Genomic DNA, 22243 nt, shown 5'->3' on the forward strand with positions numbered 1-22243 from the left:
CCTTCCATTTTCATCCCAGCAACTCTCCTTTGAACTTGCAAGCAAGCCTTTAGTTTGTTGGATTGGCTTAGCTGCAGCATGTTTTGTGGTTCATCTAATTGCTACCTGACAAGCAGCAAAGTGCTATGTACAACAAGACTGAATTTCAGCTGGAAGCAAGAGCTGGACCCTTCCATTAATTCAGTGTGTGGGCAGGCTTTCCAAAGGCATGGCTTAGCTACCTAAACCTGTTCAGCTCCTAAATTATGAGCAAAATGTTCCTACTATGCTTCCAACAAGTGCATAGATTTCTACAATGACCTTTGGATTAAAAAAAAAAAACAAACAGCATCATTCATTATCTTTGAATTCCTTGGACAATGTTTTAACCCAGTATCACTCAATTTCAGAGCAAGATGAAACAGGAGGACTTAAGATGACTCACCTGACAGCATTGCAATGCACAGCACAAAGAGGCTGTGGTCAATAACAAAGTTCTCCAGGATTGTTTAAAGTCTCACCAGGCTCCACTCAGTGAGCTACCTGGAGCAGCTGTCACCTCAAAGCTTAGTGACATGGCTATACAAGAGAAGGGAAAGTCTGTTTGGAAGGCTCTGTATTTTACCTGGTTTATTTTCAGGCATAATTACTGTAAAGTATTGAAAATAAGAAACTAGCCCTGGGGAATAAGTTGACAAATTTTTGAATAGCATTTGAACTACCAATATACAGTTTGTTTACTTATTCCAAGCTGTAGTACCTCAACTGAGTTCTGTAAATTTTCTGTCTCAACTTTCTCAATTAAAAAAAAAAAAAAAATTTCCTTAATCATCCAGCACTTAGTTTTGATGTCTCTGAAACAAGTTATGTAAGATTTAGTAATAGAAAAAGAATCACAGAAAAAAGTTTTCAGATTTTGAAAAAATTACTCAGAAGCTCTGGTGTGTTTCAGCCAATTATTATTGTCTCTGTTCAACTGGTATAGGACAATGAAGCTTCTATTTTCTAAAAAAGCAAATCACTAAAGAACCAAAGTCAAAATACCTATGTAAGGAAAATGATGATGACTGAAGTTGGGAGAAAAATAAATGCATTCAGAATGCATTCTTATCATAGTTTTCTTCAAGTTCATCCATATATGGTTTAAGGAAACAAAATACCCACCCAAGGAACCTATGACTCATAGAACTGAAACATGAGTTTTAGCCATCATCTAAAGTGATGCCTGTAAATTAAACAAAAAACAGTAAGGAAAAAGCATACTAAACTAGTCTTACTGCTGAAAACCCTTTCCAGATTGGTTAACTTGAAAAAATATCTCAGAAAATAGAATTCAAATGATCTATAACATTTTTTCCTTGTTATCCTATCTTAAATCATGAGAATTTCAGCTGCCTTTAAGCTAAAAGCCTAGACTTCATGCTTCCTGAAAGACAAACCAAAAAGATAAGGGAGGACAGCTTGATAAAGATTCATACTCAGGCAGGCAGCTAAAACAAATGTCATGGCTTTTGAGTTTACCAACTGCAGAACTCAGCCCTATGGCTCATCTAAATTTTTTCTCTGAGTCCTGTAGGACATTAAAAATACCCAGGAGATCTCAGCCTCACCAATGACACTCAGAGAACCTTATGCTTTAAAAAGGTTTAGTGAAAAAAATCCAACAAACCCAGGGCCATTAATGAAATTCATCTATTGCTTTGTAGCAGCTGTGTTCCTCCTCCACTGAAGAGCTGGAATCAGAACTACAGTAACTGCTCACTGCCAGCTTACTGCACTCAGAAATTTTTTTCACACAAAAGAAAAAGCACTGCAATATAGCAACAGAGGAGTAAACAACCTGGAGAAACCTCCTTTTGCTTCCCAAGCCAAGCAATCTCAATGCCTTTTGTCCTAAATTAGTAAATTCATAGGCAGAGTGAAAAAAATTCCTTTACAAATCAAACTGTGTCTCTGCACAACTGTTTTACTATATAGAAAGGTAAATATGTCCTCTATCATTATCAGAAAAACAAAGCTGAAGACTTTCCATCTTTTCTGTTTTCCTTTTATCTCTGTATTACTGACACTTTTCCCAGAAGTTTCACAGGTATCATGATCTCATTCATTTGTAGAAATTCACAATTCTTTATCCTTCTCACTCACAAAGAATCATTAAGGCAAATGTCTGGAGAAACGGTCCCCAGAAATAATATTTTAAAAATAGGTGGTGGCTTTTAGCTGTTCAGCAGCTAAGAGATTTATTTATGAAAGTCCATGCTAAGTTACTGAACTTGGAAATATATTCGAAGCACAAGCATCTGGTTTCCATCTGTCCTCATGGGAAACTGGGATGGCTTTAGATGAAAATAAAATATTGGGGTGCAAAAGAGCAAGATCTCAGGGAAGGATGCATAGAAACAAAAATTGCAGGGTGGAGGACATCTATCAAGAAGCTAAAATCGTAAGTTACAAAATAAAAATAACAGAAGGAAAACATACTCCATATTTTTCAGTCACATAATATGAACAATGACCAAATAACATGTCTACATTCAAATTTTACTTTAGAACTGAAAGAAATATCTAACTTTATACTAAACAGTGAGATTTGTTTACAGAACTTACTGATTTTAAAGCCATATACTTGAAAATACTTGCCAACACATGCTAATGTTAAACACCTACTACTGTACACAGGGCTGGCAAAGCGCAATTTTGTCCATTTGTATCTGAGCAACCTCTAAGCAAAGTAGACTTGTAATTGTGGCAGCTGCACCTCCAGTTCCTTTCCAGGGCACACAACAATTCCATATTTAACAAACCAAGCTGTGATATTGCCTTATGCAGAACAAAGGGAAGCTTTTATCTGCCCTTCAAATATTTTGCCAACATTCAATTACAAGTTACAAAACATCTAAACTGGTTTTCCACAAGGGCTACATGCATATCCTACCTACATAAGTATAGTGCTTTAAATCTGTAAGTAAAAGTTTTGAAGGCAGTATATCACTTCCAACCTCCCAGACAAGCTACTTCTTGCCCCTTGTTTAGTTTCTTTGTTTTATTTTTTCTACTTTGCACATGAAGAAGAGAGCAAGCCAAGTGAATGTTAACTGTCAAGTTAAAATATTTATAATAAGGAATCTGATAATAAAGAATTTCCTCTCTTGCCTTTGCCAAGACTAAAGAAATTTCCTTTGCGGCTTTCAAAAGGTGAAGTGTTGCCATGCCCTGACCACTGTGCAAACTAGGGTGCTGGAGTAACACCCTAACCATCCAACTATTGTGTTCTTTTAAGCACCAGCAAACCAGGGAGGTATCTAAGAATTGATGTCCTCCCAAAACTAACCTCAACATCCTTACATTGTAGTTCAAATTATCAGCAGACTGTGTGAAAGTAGATAAAATCTCAGAAGTGTAAAAACAAAAGATAAATAAAAAGCAGTAATAGTAAAATAAAATTTGTCTTAGATTTTCCTATTCTACGGCACCAACCCATATTTTGAAGGCCAGCTTTGCTTCACATTGACAGTATCTCCTTAATCTTGCATGTGAACAGTAACAGCTTAAAATATTTTATTTATTTCTGTTTCATTTTGGGAGGAGATGCAAGAAGAGAAGAACATAGTTATGGAGAACACTCAATATTAAAATGGCTTATCTTTCCACCCTGTTTATACTCTCAAACTCCCTTCCCCCATGAGCAGCCAGCATCTCCAGTTAGCATGAGTCAGTCTGACTCCAAGAAGCATCTTCTTCCAGGCAATAAAGAACAAATAAACAACCAAAGCAGATCTGTTAAACAGCAGGACAAGGAAATTTCATGGGCAGAGGAACCAGGAGAACACTGTATACACCTTTGTTTCTTGGGATACAGGCAGAATTCAAAACAGCTAAGACCATAAGACTGCAAAGCAGCAGAGCCACAAGACAGGACATCTGTTGCACCCCCAGATGCCAGGACCAAGGCTATTCCTTTGATCTCTGTCTGATCCTGACTTCGTCTTCAGCTGTCAGGTAGCCAACAGTGGTGAGTCAGATGCTGCACTAGGTAGGAAGGGTGAGAACAGAAGGGGATCAAGCCATCTCATGATTAATTTTCTAACCAGAACCAGCCTCAGACAAGTTATTACCTGACTGGGACACACCTGCCATTACTTTCCTATATCTGATATTAACCCTGCCCATTCAATTATGGTGACAGGAGAAAGTGGGACAACCCATTGGCCTGCTGCAGTGACTCAGTGGGTCCTGGAAAGTGCACTTTTAAGTGACCTGCTGGTTTCCCTGGGAGTCAGAAAAGCAAATGACACTAGATACAACATGTAGCTCTTCTAATGAGCTGGTATAATGCCTGCTATTCATCAAGAAACTGTTAATGCCACCTTTACAATTTTCACTCAGGGAGATGCCCTAGGCATGAACCACACCACAAAACACTCCTTCCTTCAGATTGAGCAAAGGGAATCCCTTAGTCAGGGTAGCTAAGGACCAAATCACAGGACAATGGGAAAAACAAGAAACAACAAGCAGGGCTGAACTGCAGCCTCTTACAGAAGAAAGCACTCACATAATCATTCAAATACACATCACTTAGGGCTGGGAACAAGCATTGCCACTCTGGAGATGGAAGTTTGTCAGATATGCAACCACATAATCTCTTTTTATTCTAATATTGATTAGCTGTCAGAAAGAGTCCTTTCATTAAGGGAAGAATAATTTGCCATAAAAAACAGTAAGTAACTGGTGAAGAAATATGTTATGGACCTCAACCAATGCTCATCATGGAACTCTGCACTGCTGAAGGCTGGTACGAACAAAAATCCTGGCATTCAACTGCTGCTGTTTTCTTTGAAAACAAGAAGAGATGCTTTTTCCTATGTGATAGATTCAGAGGTCAATCTCCTCCAATATGTTCACTCACATCATTGAATAAAAATAGCAGTTGTCTAGCAAAAAACAATATTTAGACTTGGGAGGCTTTGGAGAATTGAAGGAATTTATTGCTTGCGCTGCTGCTCATTCCAATTCAGGTTAAATAACCCATATGTGAGCATCCTGCTCCCTCCCTATAACAATTCCCAAAACACAACCCTAGGCTATACCAGAGATAAGCTGGAATTCAATAAACTCTATGCTTTAATAATGAAACTGGGCCAAGGTCTATATGCCTATAGCAGGCATTTCAATTAGCAAGGGGAGGCTGCTGCTTAGTGACATAGTGGTATCACCATGGTGGAAATCACATGGTGAAAACATCTCCCAGACTCTGAGCAGAATATTTTCATCCATTTAACTCAAGGGTTAATTATTTAAACCCATCATTCTGTTAGCCAATAAGAATGGTGCTGTACAACTTGACCCAAAAAAAATGTTCCCAGTCACATGGGGGAGGAGAAAAAAGCATTAATAAGACATGCTTTTAAACAGATTAATTAAACAAAACTGAAACTCAAAAGGAAGAGGAAATAGAATGGGTGACATAAGGCTGGAAAAAGTCTTTGTCATGCCACATAATTAACATCTAATAAGTTCTCTAAAATGCTGTAAATCAAGACAGATTGCAGGTTGCGGCAGTATATCTTTCAATCACTACCATTTAACTCTATGGACTTTGCCAAACCACTTACACGTTTTTATCCTCCAAACCACTGTTAGGATGATGATCAATTCTCTTTAAATAAAGAAAAAGCTATTTTACCTTTGCAGAGTCATGTTCAAATTGCCTGTACATGCCTTGATCTTGTTTTGTGCTTCCAGATGAGTCATCCCATCCGTGCTTATCCCATCAATGGTGAGAACCACATCACCAATCCCCACGTGTGCTTGGGCTGCCTTGCCACCGTCATTAAGCTGAAACATGGCAAGAATGAAAAGTGAGAAACTTGGAACAGTTTATGTAGATACTGAACACAAAATCACAGTATTTTATTCACAGTGCTGTTTCACAGAAAGAAAAAAATAAACTTATCTCTTCATCTTTTGTGAGTCCTGTGGAAATTGCTGCAATACCTATAGGTATTCATTCTTGTTTTACTTCAATTACAGGAAAGTATTACACAGTATAGCCTGTTTTTCAAAATCAAACTTAATTTCTACGTTACTAGCCAGAAGCTATGGACATTCACAAAGAGACACAACCAGATACACGCATAGTTTCCTGCCACCTTTCTCTTCACACATGAAATTTTTCTCAGCAGAGCAGAGAGAAAGGCTGTAAATCAGTTTTTTTAATGTTAGATTTTCCATTTAAAAATCTATTCAAAGTTAATTTATTTGTCAGTGACTGGTCATGTGGAGGGAAGACTTAATAGTGAACTTGACTTTTCCCCAGTTGCAACTACTAGAAAGTCAAAAGTTCAACATCACAGACAGGATGGTTGCAGGATATTGTTTTGCCTTTCTCTCAGTAGGTTTACAGGCCTCAGTGACCTACAGTATATTCAAATCAGGATTAAAAAAGCCTCTTGAGAAATCTAACTCTTTGATCAAGGTTACTGCCAAAGTTCAGTTCAAGCACCTTTGGTTCACTTGAATGAAACAATATTGCCACAGAAACCTCTGTAAAGTTCCCATTATTGGCCCCAACTGAACAATAAATCAATCTTCTCATCTGGTGCAACTAAATTTCAACTACCTTCATTTCCAAGAACAGAAACAGAAATTAAAGGAACACATGGTAAGATCTACGCACCAATTTATATCCCTGATCCTCAAGCTGCTAATCATTTTATAGTGGGCTGAAAAAAATATCCTGGATGGTGTAAATTTCCTCTACTTTCCCAGAAGTACTTGCTGTCTTACAGCAGAAATGTTATAGCTGCTGGTGCTATGCACACAAAACATCACAACTCTGTCCTCTGTCTGCAAGCACGAGTCTGTTCCCTGAAGAAATCACTGCTTTTAGGGAAGTGCTGCAAACAGCAGAATTACTTTATCTTCATTTCCAAAAGTGGAATTGGCCTTGAGCCATAATGGTGCTTCAGACTATGACTTGAGAGCTAGTGGTGTTCAGCCTGGAGAAAAAGAGGCCCAGGGGACACCTCATCCCTCTTTACAACTGCCTGAAATGAGGGTGTAGTGACATAGAGGTCAGTCTCCTCTCCCAAGTAACAAGTGACAGGATGAGAGAAAACTCAAGTTGTACTATAGGAGGTTTAGTTTGGATACTAGGAAAAATTTCTTCATGGTAAGCACTGTCAAGCACTGGAACAGATTTCCCCAGGGAAATAGTAGAATCACTATCCCTAGAAGTGCTCAAAATATGTGTGGACAAGGCACCTGAGGACATGGTTTAGTGGTGAACATGTCAGTGCTGCTACCCTGACAGTTGGACTTGGTGACCCCTTAGAGGTCTAGTCCAATCTTAACAATTCTTTGATTCTATGACTTCTCAAACATGGGCAAAGAAAAAACTAAGGAGATTAAAACCTTAACTGCCCCTGTTTTAGTTCATTCTGTAGGGACCAAGAAGTTCTGGTTCCTTGATTCTTTATGAAGTACAGTCACCAGTCTCCACATTGTTCACTTCAACAGAAGTAGTGAGGTTACACCTTGAAAACTGTTTTGTGGGTAAAGAGGCAACAGTGCATGAAATATGAGGGGCTCAGTCTCTGCATTTGTGTAGGGCAAACCTGTGGAAGGTGTCCCATCAACCTATCCAATATGGTTAGAGCTTTCCTAAAATCCAAGTGACTAGAAATACATGACAGCTGTGACACGTACCAGATGGCATCTGAAGACAAATACTTCAACTGAGAAAAAATATTGTATAATGTTGCAAGACATACACAATTGCAAAACTCAAAAAATATTAGCACTTGACAACATATAGAATAAACCCAAGAAACTTCACATTCAGTGTGTGAAGCTAAAAAAACCGAGAATTTTCAACAAAATCAGAAAAAATTTCCCATTTGGTGTTAACCTGGTGAAAGAAGAGGCCTGAGATGAAGGAAGACTTGTCATATCTTCAGATTCAAAATAGCAGCCAGGCTCTCAGCATTACGAATCAACATAGCTATTTCAGTCAGAGTTGAAACCAGAGGGTGCTAACAAGGAAAAGTTTGCAGAACAAGGAAGCAAATAAGAGGCAAAGGAAAAAGAAGACACCCTGATTTCAGAAAAAACTATTTAACTTGCTGAAGTCGTAAGAATTGCAAGTTGTATCATGAATCCTTTTACAAAAGGCTTCAACAGAGAAGTCAAAAGTCCTCCAAAATTGGTGTTCATACCCAGATTGTGAGCTAAGAGGCCTGATTACTATAAAACACCAATCATGGAAGCCCACAAGCATATACAAAGCTATGACCAACATAGCTATTTATAGGAAAGCTCCTCAAACCTTTGGGTGAGGGCTGGGACCTGCCATAAACAGATCCCTAAACCGATATGTTATAGCACGCTGACATTTGCCAGCAAGGTCTGGAAAAGGGAAAGGAATGTAAGGGTGCTAAAAGCTAAAGGTCAAATGGATCACTGTGCTTTGTGATTGGACTCCCCTGGTGAAAAAAATTTAGCTTTCTCAGAACGTGCGCAAATGTACAAGATGCTGACATGCTGCAACTGGTGATGAAAAAGGAAAAAAACAACCTACACACAGTTCAGGACTAAGACTTCAAAAGCCAGCTTCAAGGTAACTATTTTCATGAAGGTGAGGGAGGCCTTTCCATCCCCAGGAGTGTTAAGGGAAACAAATTTATTAATTAAAAAAAAAAAAACTTTCTGTTTACTTCTAGTGGCCAACACAACAACCCACAACCAACCACCTGACTTTCAAGAGGTCATTCTTAAATTGTTGCCTGTGGGGGATGAAACTCTTTGCAAGTGCATGTGGGAGACCTCTGTAAAATCACTTCAGCAAAATCCCAGGATGAAACTTCCTGAAAATAGGTCCTGAGAAGAGTGATGAGTCCCTAGTTAAGTGCATGGGTCCTGTTATACAGACAGAGAATTGAATATGCCTTATAGCTGAGGCTGTCAGAGACATATCCAAGCAAACTGCTGGACAAGAGTGTGAGAACTGCACACAGAGGGATGCCAGAGTAGTAATCTCCTTATCTAGACGCAGTGGATAAGACTTCTAAGTAACACCTACTGATTCTGAATAGGAGATCTGACTCACTAAGCAGGAGAGGTGAGACTGATACTTCTAGGAAATCTCAGCCAGAGTGTGAGTGTTCCCTGAAGGTACAGGTCAGCAGCCCTAGCCTCTGTAGCACCTCTGCTGAAATGGGATTGAAGCTACAAGGCCAGTTTTACCACTGGTGCAAGAGGAATATTACCACAAGCATATAAAAACAAACATCTAATTTGAACACTGCAGTAGGAATTAGAACATTTGAAATAATTAAGGATCTTTTTCAGATTTTACAACCTGGAAGCCTCAGTTTTGACACTTCAACACTGAACTGTACATTACCTTTACAAACAATGAATTTGTATACATATTGAAGATTACATATGTCAAATTGTGCACATATTTGAACCAAAACTGCATAGATATTCAAAACAAAAATCAAGAGAGAGGAGGTTCATATTACTCAATTTAATTTTTTCACCTAGATTTTTAAAAAATTCAACAGATATACAAGACATATAATAGCATTTGAAGCATATATATTATCACCTACATATTTATCTCATTGCTATTTTTCTACCATCTTTTTTTTTCTGTCCTGCACAAGCGATTTTGTTCTTAAAGTACAAATTTAACCGTCAGAACATTATCCTGCATCATGAAGTCACCCATAAAGTACAGAATTATCAGGAAAAAAAGGATGATTCTTAGAATATACCTTTATTAAATGTGCCTGTTAACCATATGGAATCAATGCAACAGGATGTATATAGACAAGACTAAAGCAATAAAATTACAAAACTGACTATCCAATAAACCAGCTGAACTCTAAGCATCACAAATATTCTTCAAACCCTTGATGGACCTATTTTAATTCTGCATTTATAGTATGAGTCAAGTTTTTTAAGTCAATCATTAATTAGAGCTACAAAAAAAGCAGACTTTTTTTCCTTGATGTTATACCACAGACTTGAAAGCTACAAAATTGCCAAACCAGGAATGCTTCCTCCTACTTAATTCCACACCTCCCTACTCTGCAAAACTCATTTGGAGACCGAAGGGGAGGCAAGCAGGAGAGACATTTCATGACCAGGCACCTGCTGAGGCCACTCATTCCTGCAGCCATCAGCTACGCAGCCAAAAGCCAACAACCAGATTGTGCCGTCCAGGGATGCTCAGGATGCTTTTTAGCAAACACAAGCAAAAACACCCATCTAATGATAGAGTTCAGCTTTGTTTGGCAGGAAAAAAAAAAAAAGCTGAAAACATTTTAAAAAGACTGTTGCTCTTGAGGTTTTCAACATCAGAATTCCAAAACCGCAAATTGTCCAAAACACGTTCCAAATGGAGACAGAACAAAAGTAAAGAAGTTCTTGCTCCAGAATGGACTTCAAAATCCAAGTATAAAAAGTCATCTCAGCATGGTTCTACAACTCAGGTTTTGAAATATGAACAGCCCAAAATACCCTGGAATACAACTATTTTATTGAACTAAATTTTAGCCAGCACTCTCTTAAGCTTTAATTAGGTATTTTGAAAAAGTCTTTCCAGGGCAATTGCATGTGCATATGTGCATCTATCTCTGAATCAATGTAATTTGCAGCCTAATTAATTTCTTTTTACCATCTAACTACCTATTTTCCCCCCCACACGACTACGAAGAAAACCTAACAAGCAGCTCTTCTTTGAGTTGTCATTATTTTGCTTTTACACAGTAAGAAATTAATTACTTCAATTGCAGTTATTCATTGGACAAAGGTCTACTTGACCAGAGATAGAGGCTGCCTTTTATATTTTCCAAACTGTTTGCCCTGAACCTATTCTAGCTGCAACCATGTTGTGTGATGGTGCATCACAATGACTTTCCCAAAGAAACTGACAGTAAATAATATCTTCCCATTGCACAAGCATACTTCAATGTCATCTGCAACTTTCACTGAGAATGTAACTCATTGATCCCAATTTAAAACTCCTTGGGCTAGCTGATATCCCTTCAGCTTGATTTTTACCTCTCAAGCAATTGAGAGCTGGCTGTAGCAATTCTGTTTGAAATCATGAATAATCAAAGAACAAAGCAACCAGACCGTGATCTTTGTGTCACCACTCCTGCTTCTCTTTTGTTCTACATTTTTCCCTATAATAAATAATTTTAAGTAAGTAAAAAGCCAAAACACAACATACTCATCTAGAGAAAGAACATGAGAGAATAACTTTACAGAATCACAACATAAGCAAAGGGGCAAACTCTTTTTTTAAATGTTCTGCATTTTTAAACCACAGGGCTTTATCTGCTTGCTACAATACACTTTATGCTAGTATTTACACTCATTGCCTGTTACTACTATGTTTATCCCTAGCTTCGTTTCACCTGACCAAAGTATCACCTTGAACTGATAATCAGTATTTCAACAGCAACCTCACAAACATATGCAGAGCTCAAAGTAAATAAAAAGCACCCCTTTGGTAAACTAATGAAAGGGAGGAGCAGAAGCTCCCTCCAAAATACAAGGGGGAGACACACTTATGCTCTCTGGCAGCATCAGCTCCATCACAAAAATTGCACATCTGACCCGATTCCTGCTTCCCCAGGACCTTGTAATGCACAGAGCCTGAGCATGGAACACCCAGGGCCAAGACTGACAACCACGAGCACAAATAGGGTAACACTGTGCTGCAGCATGATATAACTAATGGGATAGCTCACCAAAGCCCTTCCTCACCTGCTTCCCTGATGGGAAGGAAGCAAAAACCTACACTTCAGACTCCTAGCATGTTTGGGACACTTGAGATCCAGCTTAAAACTTCTGCATGAGAAAGAGAAGAAAAAAAAAAAAAAAAAGGCATCAGAGCACCTGCTCTTTGTGGCAAATGAGCTTCCTCTGCACTCAATGGAAACTGAGAGATGTATCATGTTCCTCAGGCCTTTACTACAGCAATATTATTCGCATAGCCAACAGATTAGCCAGCCAGCTTTGATAGTCGCTTCCAAATCAAGAACATACATGCCAGTTTTAAAGTCCAGATCAAATTTATACAGCTCAGTTATAAGAACCTTAATGCAGGGTTTGCTGTGGAAAGCGCTGAGACAAGCAGCTATAAAAAGGGGTTATGAGACAGTCCGTCAAATAAGCTGAAGCTTTTCCCCAAACAAAGCAAGGATCAAAGTTAGCTTAGGTCAGAAAACCCGTCTGATTACCAGAGTACTTTGCTATGTATCACCACTAGGAAACCCTGCCCTCACCTCACTCCATATGGCTGTACTCCCACTTGCTACATTTTCATTTCCCTCCTATTTCTCCCAGTAACTTCAAAGGTGTTTTCTGCCTGATTTATAAAGATGTATCCTAAGGCATGCACACCACAACCATTAAATAACCATTAAGGATAATGCATAAGGAAAAAAAGCCTAAGACAAAGCACAAGCCATTCTTCTTGTTCTGGCTGTGGAGCCCAACAGCAAGTCCTGTCCCAGTCCTGGTGCTAGGGCTGGCCTTGCCTTCTGGCCTGTCCTCCCAGATTCCCCAGGTCTGCTCCATCCCTTTTCCTCCATAATGCAGCTCCATTGCTGTGATATAACAGTGACTTGGCTGAAGCAGACCCAAATCAGCTCAGTACAGCCCATGGGGAAATGGGGAGAGCCACAGGCATCCATCCATTTTGCCAGCAAAGAACCACAAAACCATCTCTCACATTTCATTCTCAGCTCTGACAGCAGTAACCCCAGCAACATCATATATTTTAACATGATTGAGCTGTATATCCCTGTAGTCCCACATTCAAAAATTATGTCAAAGGAAAAGTAACACAGTTTGAGTCTTCCCTCTAAGCAAACATGGCTGAGCATGCCTGTGGGTTCACATTCCAGGAAAAAGACAAATGGTTTCAACACTTTTTTCCTTAAAATTTTTCTCTTAGTGTATTACAGCCTTTAATATTTATCTATTGTCTTCCACAAAAACAAATAAACAAAAAAATCCCACCAAATAAAACCAAACTAACTTGGTTTTGGCACTTTCAGTGATGTATTTCATGCACAAACCACTTCTTCTATCCATCTTTGCATACACTAAACCTGGAACTGCTTCAACAGAGAAGCATGAGAGGATGTTGACTACATAAAACAGGAGAGGCACCACTTAAGTCACTCTTACACACAATTGGGTTGATGCAGAAAAGGATCCAAAAATATACATTAGGTTTATGAAGCAGAGTAACTGTACCACGTATAGGCCTTTTGAATACGTGCTCTTTTATTCTACAACCACCTAACACCAAACAACTGAAGCTGAATGCTAGCAGCAGTTCCCAGCTTCCCTCTCTTGCCCCAGAACAGGTTGCTAAGAAGCAGGAACAGTTTCCACATGCCAATGCCAGAAGGATTATTAAGTGGTGCCATCCCTCACTTGTCATGGCTTGACTGATCACGGTTTCCTTTCATCTCAGCTCTCCTCTGTAAGCAAGAACCTTTGTTACCTTCCCTTGCAACAATCCAACTGCTGCAGGATGTAAGGAAGCAGAAACCATTTCAGAGAAGGTGCCTTCAGCTTTAATTTTTGACAGAACACTACTATCTCATGATTGCTGCAAGTCCAGTAGCAGTTATTAGAAAGTACAACCCCTGCTTCTGACCTTGCTGGTGTGAAAAGCAAGTAGCTAGTTATACATACAGCAACAAATTCTGGTACAATTAATATATTTACTGTGCAGCTTGAAAATTTTATCCAGATACTAACACACAAGTTAATTCCACACCAACTGGAATTCAAAAGATTATTAAAATGAGTGAAAGACACACAAAGAGGAATAAAGAAACTATTCTTTAGTTCAAGTTCAAATGAAGCTCTATTGGTATGTAACAAGACTAAGCATCTGGTCTTGCTTTTCCAAGCCTCTAGAAGCATTCAGGAGAACAAAGACATGAAAAGAGTCACACCAAGATAGGATGGGCAATAGCTTCTTAAATAACAAGATATAAGTAATGTTCTGATTTGGAGAAGTAGTAACATAATGCCAAAAAGAAAGTTGTCAAAAGGACTAAGGCAAAATAATTCAGACATTGTGACTAGAATCATATTTGCAGAAAGCACATGGGTAATTCCGAAAAAACTTTCAAAAAGTATTTTTGAAACACTTGAGTGATAGAAAAAAAATTTACAGTCATGTGCCAAAATGTCTGAAGATATTTAAGGCCCCATCATCCCTTAAAGAAAGTTTAGCTTTCACTAAGCATTCTCTCAAGGAGCTCAGTTGTGTTCTCATGCTGCCAGCATGCCTTAAGAACCCTATTTATTTTAACTGGCTGCCTTCTCTCTGATGATTATTCTTCTGTTCAGAGAGTTTACAGAACTGATCCAGGTTCCTCCTCCCTGGGAAAACTATATGCCAGTGGGTAAAAAATACTGCATACTTAATTTCTCAGAGAGACAGAAAAAGAAGATGGAATGAAAATAGATAGAAACACAACACAAATTTTGTATGGCCGCTTTAGCTTTTGGGAGCTGCACATCTCTCTTCCAGTAGTGGATAGCTTTCAGGGGGGTTTAGGGTTTTTTTTGGACAGCCAACACAAATTAACTCCACAACTAAAGCACTTGATTTCTTGGGACAGCCAAACAGGTAACACCTTCTGATACAAAACACTTGTTTTGTACCAGAACAAAAGCTTCCAGCCTCTTTCATTTGAAGTAAACATTTTGGAAACATACTAAGTTTCATTGCTGGGGCTTCCCGAATAAACACAAAGCAAAGCAGAGTTAGTTTTCTCTAAAAGAGCTTCAGTGTGAAGTGACAAAAGGGACTGAGCTCAGCTACTTCCAAAGAAATTCATTTCCATCCTGTAAGGGCCATACATATGGCAACACCTGCAGAGCATAAAATAGTGTTATGTCCTCCCTTCCCAGACAGTGTTATGTTTATCTTTTACAGATGATAAAATTAGTTCAACTAACTGAACATCCATCTCCTTAGTAATCTTAATAGTCAAATACATGTCATCTTGTTTTCATAAGGCTTTTGTGGTCTATGATTTAACTCCTCTTAATGGGATATACCTTTTCTGCATCAGATGTGATGCAATCACCCCATGCTTGCCAGAACATCCAATTCAGAAATATAAGTAGCACAGTACGTTATACTGTGTAATTTAAAGATACATTTATTTTTTCTTTTCAGTACCTTTTTCAGGACAAAGATGCTTGTACATGGCAGTAGTGAGAACAAAACACAACTAATAAAGCAATTCTGTACATGAAAGCAAAGCAGAGAATTAAATTGGGAATGTGAACCAAAACCTGATCTGATAAAAAAAAAAACAGCCAGTGGCAAGAAAATGCTACTACAAATTGAATCCCTCATGACACCAGCCATTGCTTCACTTTCCCATAGCCAGAATCCAGGCATGCATAAAAAAGCAGAAAGTAACTTGCTTTCAAAAAACTGAGATAATGTCAACCTGCACCATGTAAGTAAGGAGAAAAAGGAGGCAAATTCAGACACTGCAAGATTTGGTTATTGGCACAAGCCATCTGTCCAGAGAGGACAGCTCACCTGAATGCCATCCCAAAATGTCACTCTGCAAAAGCTGTACAGTTCATGTCGAGGTGGAACCCAGGCCCAGCACTGAGCCACCACACCCACAGAACTAGCAGAAAAGGCTGCAGACTGAGCTGCACTTGTGCCAGCTCTCTGTTGAGCACCAAAGAGGAAATGCAGAAGAAATGCATCAAAGTGCAGAAACTCCCATGCTACATCAATAGAGGATTCATATTTTGAGTATAAAGGTACTAAGGCTTGTGGCAACTCCCTTGGGTAACAAGGAATAAAAAGGCAAATCTTAAACATGTGAAAGGTGACAACTCATTTCAGATAAATAAGCATGTTCTGAAGTGCATGGAAAATTACAAAACTAATCATGGCTAATATGCTGACAGTGCCCAAACCTTCACAAAAGCATAGTTCTATATGTGTGTCCTTCATGCAATGGAGAGAGAACTCCTCAGGATTAGTCAAATGCAAGCTGCTCACACAAAGAAATAAAACAAAAATAGTAAATCTTTCTGAGTATCTTGGCTTTTATACATTAAGGGAATATTACAGCATTCATTTGTTTTAAGCCAGTCACATGTTGGCTAAACCTCAATTATGAAATATGGCAGAAAAGGAGTCCAATAAAAAGCCCTCAGAAAACAAGAAACACATTTTAAAGCAGTTGCATATCATTCAATAAATTCATACAGCTGTTTTTAGCTAAGGAACACAAATCTTTATCATAAGCTAAGAAAGCTCACGAGAGCATATAACAACTCCAAATTCAATTTTCCATTTTTAAATTACTTGCATGTATATAGACACACATGCACAGAATACATTGTTTTAGTTTGCTTTACTTAAAACATTTCTTTTATGCGATTTTTTTTATAGAGTTCCAGGTGTGGAATACATTTTAAATATATACATTTTTAATGGATGTAAAACACTGGATATGTTACTATAGACAATGGTATACATATACATTCCTTAAGAAAATATTTGTCTATAAATATTTTTATACACACCTCTACTTAAATAAAAATGCATTTGTCCTCTATCCTAGAGACCTGTGTGAGAAGACCACATGAAAACTATGAGCATTTTTTTAGGCAGTGTACAACAAAAAGCAGCTGTCCAGAGCAAAGAGGGAGCTATTCAGGAAAAATTTTCTGACTGCACAATGAAGACCCTCAAGTTAAATAAATTTTCCTTACCATTTCATTGCCAAATGCATTACAGACATGCAAGACTAAACATAAACCCTCCTTACTAAAGTTGCAGAGAGGACAATGCTTGGGTACTTTTGCAGCTGAGAACTCTCTTGCTGCTGTATTTTCATGATCTTCTGAGTTTCACTGCTGAGAGTTGCACTGTAACTAATTATAGTAACCTAAAGTCTCAGTTATGCTGCAACATGCTTTTTTCTTCCTTGGACATCTGGAGATCTGAAAGTTACACAGACAGCTAAACAATGAATAAAGCTGGTTATCAAATAGCTCTGAAAAAACAATGAAGAAAACTCAACCCTTCAAATTTACTTCCTGCAACAGTCCACCACTTGCTCTCAGCTTGACACTGTGCAGTGGAATGTGTCTGACCATTCAAAGTCTGGGCTTGCAGAGGAATCCTGTAAGCTTAAGCCTGTTATCCTAAACAGCTCTCTGGTGTATTTTCATTTTTTTAAAATTTTCACTTTCTCTCTCCTCCCCCCTGCTCCCCCCCCCCCCCCCCCCCCATTTGTATGTACACTACCAAACTAAAATCAGGACATTTCAAAGTTAAAACACAGAAAATTTCATCCCTATCCAAAGCACAGGTAACAATCACATCTAAGGAAAAAAACATGTAAATCATTTAGAGTCTCAAATTTTGCTCTAACATTCTGAAAAAAAAAAAAACAAAACTATGTACACTGGTGGTTACAGGCAAAGCTAGGAAACAACTCCAAGTAAAACAACCAAACACAAAAACACAATATGCATTTATTTGTCCAACTTGATCCAAGACAGATGGTGTGGAAAGCCTGTAGGTTTGGTTTTTGCCTGCTATTTTTGTTTGATAGGTTTAGTTTTTTTTAATTTATAAGTTCTTTTGAGCATTTTTTTGGTGTGGGGTTTTTTGGGATTTTTTTGGGGGTTTTTTTTTTTTTTTTTTTGTTCATTTGGGGGGATGTTTTATGTTACTATTATTGCTGACAATTCTACAAAATATTGATCCTTCACACAGGAGTCACAGTGATTTCCATGTGATTTAAAGTCCTCAACCTCTGAGATCTAGATACAGCTTCTTGAATGCCTTCAAAGCTAAAGAGTAAAAGCCAGACCAACAAACAAGGAGAACACTTTTGAAAAACATCATCATACAGATGACATGTTAAGTCCATGAAACTTTACAGGCACGTAATTTCAGTTTTTTCACTAACTATTCAATAGCAAGAAAAACTTTTACTGTAGAAAGACTCCTGCTAGATTTCAGGTAAGTTCTAAAAGCAAACATTACTAAAAGAATTAATTGCTGGAAATAACACTTTGGAAGAATTTTATTAATAAAACAATGAGTACCTGGTTTTTTTTTCCACTTTCTTTTTCTTGAATTCGGCATAAACTATACCAAATTAAGAGCAAAGTTTCTGGTCCTTATAAATAATGCTCTTTTTGACCAATATTTTAGTTACAGCCATGATGATTTGTTGTTTTGGTCTTGCCCTACTACCCTGAGAGTTACTCTATTTTGAATACCTCAAGTTTGTGTAGGCCACTCATGAGTAAGGCTCTGGTGAAAGCTGGTAGTTTGAGTGACAACTTATACTTTGGCAGAAGAAAGACAATTTCAAAATTAAAATATATTCAGAATAAATCATATTGGATGTTCACTGCTGAAGGCTTATCCTCAAAAGAGATTCTCCACATCAGTCCAAACCCAAGAAAAAAAATATGTCTCTCTAAAGCAGTGAAAATCTCTTCACCTAGTGACCAAAACCAGCAAGTAGGAGTATCCAAGAAAGCTGAAAAGCAGGGCAGGAGCACTGTCCTGGCAGGGCTCCTCTGCCTTCATGCAGCTTCCTGCTTGGAGGTTCACCCCAGCTGGGACTGCTGGCAAAGCAAGTACCTGCTCCTTCACCACAGCAGGATGCATCCATCAGCTGTGACAAACATTCAAACACAAAATCTAACAATTAACTCACTTCAGTGAGACATAAACCTTGAGCAGTGATGCATGAACATCTGCAAAACAGCTCCTCAAGACAAAAGAAGTCAACTTTCAGCTGCAAAACTTGGTTGGAGGGGGAAAGAACCCAACCAAGCAAAGCCATCCCTGTATGTTGAGGTGAGACAGGGAATACAGAGTTTCCAAAAATCACCAAAGCTCCACCTTTAGTTCATGGGAACATTAAAAAAAAGGCAGAAATACCAGAGTCCTGCCTGCTCCCTCTCTCCCCAATCATCATTAGGCAGGATGAGATGGGTTATGCTGAGGCCATCACAGACTCAGGCTGGCACCAGAACTAGAAGAGTCCAATGGCTTCCCACCCAAGACAATGGTTCAAGGCACACTTTATCAATCATCAAACAGCAACAGCATCTCTAGCCCCGCTTCTGCAGATGGAAGGCAGGAATAACACACATGGAAGCAGAAAGTGAGACTTAATGTGCAGTCAGTGACCTTTGGTGAGCAATGCTCTCATGTCATATGAGCTGGTGACATCAAGGATTCACATCAGCCTGATCCAAAAAACACACTGTTTGCATATTTCCTGCCTATTTAAGAAAATTCTAGGGGAAAGCTTTCTTCTCATAAACACATTTTTTGTTCAACCTTTTTCTAAAAGGAAATGTTCAGTGAAACAATGAAAATGCTACTGACGGATATGAGCTCTTCGCACAGCTATCCATCACGTCTCTCTTGAAATTAACAGCTTCAGACATTCCTCTCTGGCCACGTATTAGAAGGCATCAGATATCCTAAAATTACACAGCTTAGCAGAGGGAGGTCCTAGATTTACAGCACATGTCCCTGAGTGGCTCTTCCAGACACTAAAGGGTCTGGAAGCATTTCTTGGTTCTCGTTAGTGCCCAGTTATAGCCTGTACTGCTAATCCACAAAAAGGTTTGATTTTCCAGGGAGTGCAGGGGTGTTTTCCCCATATTCTAAGCTGCTAGATTTAAGCAACAGCTTAGCACATTTATAGCAATGAAAATATGTTTAGGCATGCTGAGAATAAAGGATCTTCATATCTTAAATACAAACAAGAGCACACAGTGATCAGAATTTTGAATAATTAGCACCAACGTGGCTAGAAAAAAAATGTAAGATCTATCTCTACTTAAATTTGATATTGAAATTATTTTAATATGCTTAAATTCAAACTTTAAAGTTTTGTTTCACTCACATAAAGCAATTCAAGCAATTTAACAATCACATACAAGCTAAACTTGTATTACTTTTATCAGGAGTCTTGCAATTGGTTACAGTGAGAAACACATCCTGTACAAGAAAGGCTTGCAACGTGGTTGGACATGCCTTTTTTTATTTTCCCCTCCAATTTCCCAATAAGATTGTCCTCTAACCCTTTTGAACACTAACTGCAGAAGGTTATAATAACTTCTTGCACACCGCAGTATTCCGATCTCCATACACTCTGCTACAAGTCACCAACTCAACAGCCACACAAATGTGAGAACTGAAGGAGGAGATAAGCATCTCACACAACCTTTTCTTGACCCAAAATGAGTAACACACTGATGAAGTTACTATTTAGAAGTTCAACAGAGCCAATACTTCACCTTTGATACAACACAGCCTCTCTCAGGTGAGGTTCTACAGTGCTTTTTGAGTATAGAGATGAAGAACAAAAGCTAGCAAGAAGGAGAAATAAGTATGACAAAAGCAGAAACATGAATAAAGTTGGAGACCTTGGAAGTAAAACATCTTCTCAGAAATATGCCCACTTATAAATTAAGTTAGAGGAATAGCAAATTAGTGTGGCTTTGTAGGTTTTCTTCTCCATCCACATCACATCTGTGACCTGACAGGGAAATTAGGTCAAATGGAGACACTTAAGTTCTTTCTTACAATATGTGTATTATTCAAGAGCGTGAACTGACAGAGCATTTACAGCTGAAACACACTATTCATTCCCTTACCATAAGAAAAATTCATGCAACTTGCTGTCTGTTCCAAGAAAATGATCTGTGGGAAGAAGTCCTTACAGAAATACGGAGGGCTTGAGCCTGGGCACCCTTGATGAGATTGCAGTTCCAAACTGCAGATTTCTGCAGAGAACTCTAGCTGATGCAAAGTTTGGGCCAGATACTAGCAATGGTAACAACATCCACCTATAAATCTGGTATTAACCAATTCATCTTATACTTAACCCCCCCCCAAAATTCTTTTACCTTGCACCATCACCACGGCACAGGGACTGCTTAAACAACTGCACTCCTGAGGAGCTCATTACAAAAGGCTCAGTGTTCCCACCAATAAAGATGCCAATATGCTCTCATTCCAGGCCACACACTGAGTGCTGCACGTTGTCACACATGTTCCCAAGGCCTGGGAAATAGTAACAGCCAAACCAGGACTTGTGGGTAGTGGAAGGAGGAAAACCAGTGTCTTGCAAGTGTTTCCAAATGAATGCACGAACACAGGATGATTGATATGGATATGGGAACTTGGGCACTCCTGCTGGGATGCTAATTGACTGCAGGGTCAGTCCCACCCTCTCTTGTCTGTGTGCTCCACTACCACTGCTAAAACAAGGAGTCACTTGTGCAGCAATGAAAGGATAGTTGTTAGCCTGAGAGTTACCAGCCAACTGCACCTTGAGTCAGAGTCACAAAAACAATTCCCATCTCACACTAAGATCAGTCACCTGGTGACTCCAAGGTCTCTGTCCCAGGTGTTCATCCTGCTAGCTCCCAGACGTGGTTGGCACCCCTGGGGGTGCATCCATCCCAAGGGGACATGCCCAGCTACTCTCAGTGTCTCTGGATATTCTGCCATCCCAGAGCATCCAAAGGACCTGTCTCCTATCAATGGGAGCTTCTTACTAACACAAATTACACCAAGTGTTTCATGGCTTCTGAAGTGCTTGTCTCATTAACTAAACAAACTAACTGTGCCAAGAGAAGGACCAGCGCTGGCAGCACTCTATTTTGTAGCCAAAACTCATATTGAAGAGCATGATAAGACTAAATAAACTGCTGAAGAAATTAAATTCCAAGCCCTTCAGATGCCCGAGCAAACCACTTCATTCCTTCAACCCACTGCACTTAACTGGAAGGAGGAAACTCAAGCCTTTGAGAATTGAAAGCATATAAAACTCAAATAAAAATGAAAGCAGTACAAGATGTGTACAAGGCCAGAGGCACAGTTTCTTCCACATTCCTATTAAATTGAGGAGGGGGGAAAAAAATACAACTTTTTGGCATAAGCAAGACTTAAAGCAGAACATTATCTTTCTTTCTTCTTCCAAGCTAGTTCAAGCTACTGATACAAACAAAAAATAAAAGAAATACCAACTAGATGCATAAAAATCCTGGTGCAGCTTAAAGTTTGCATTCAAATGTCAATGTGTAGAGTGATTAACCTGCCTGAGGTTACAACAGACCTCCCTGCTTGTCTGTTACCATCACATGCACTTCCTAAACACTAATCACAGCGCTCACTGAACAT

The 22243-nt window shown here is 38.8% G+C and overlaps 1 protein-coding gene across 10 annotated transcripts in view; it reads right to left on the bottom strand.

The window, feature by feature from the left end:
- PDLIM5 (PDZ and LIM domain 5) overlaps positions 1-22243 on the bottom strand; it is a 124995-nt gene that overhangs the window by 76335 nt on the left and 26417 nt on the right. For all 10 annotated transcript variants that reach the window (XM_079306937.1, XM_079306933.1, XM_079306938.1 and 7 more), the window contains exon 3: positions 5663-5814. In XM_079306937.1, the coding sequence (XP_079163063.1) occupies positions 5663-5814 (152 nt within the window). The remainder of the gene's footprint in view (positions 1-5662; positions 5815-22243) is intronic.

This window comes from Erithacus rubecula (assembly GCF_903797595.1).
Source record: "Erithacus rubecula genome assembly, chromosome: 5".
In the NCBI taxonomy this organism is placed as follows: domain Eukaryota; kingdom Metazoa; phylum Chordata; class Aves; order Passeriformes; family Muscicapidae; genus Erithacus; species Erithacus rubecula.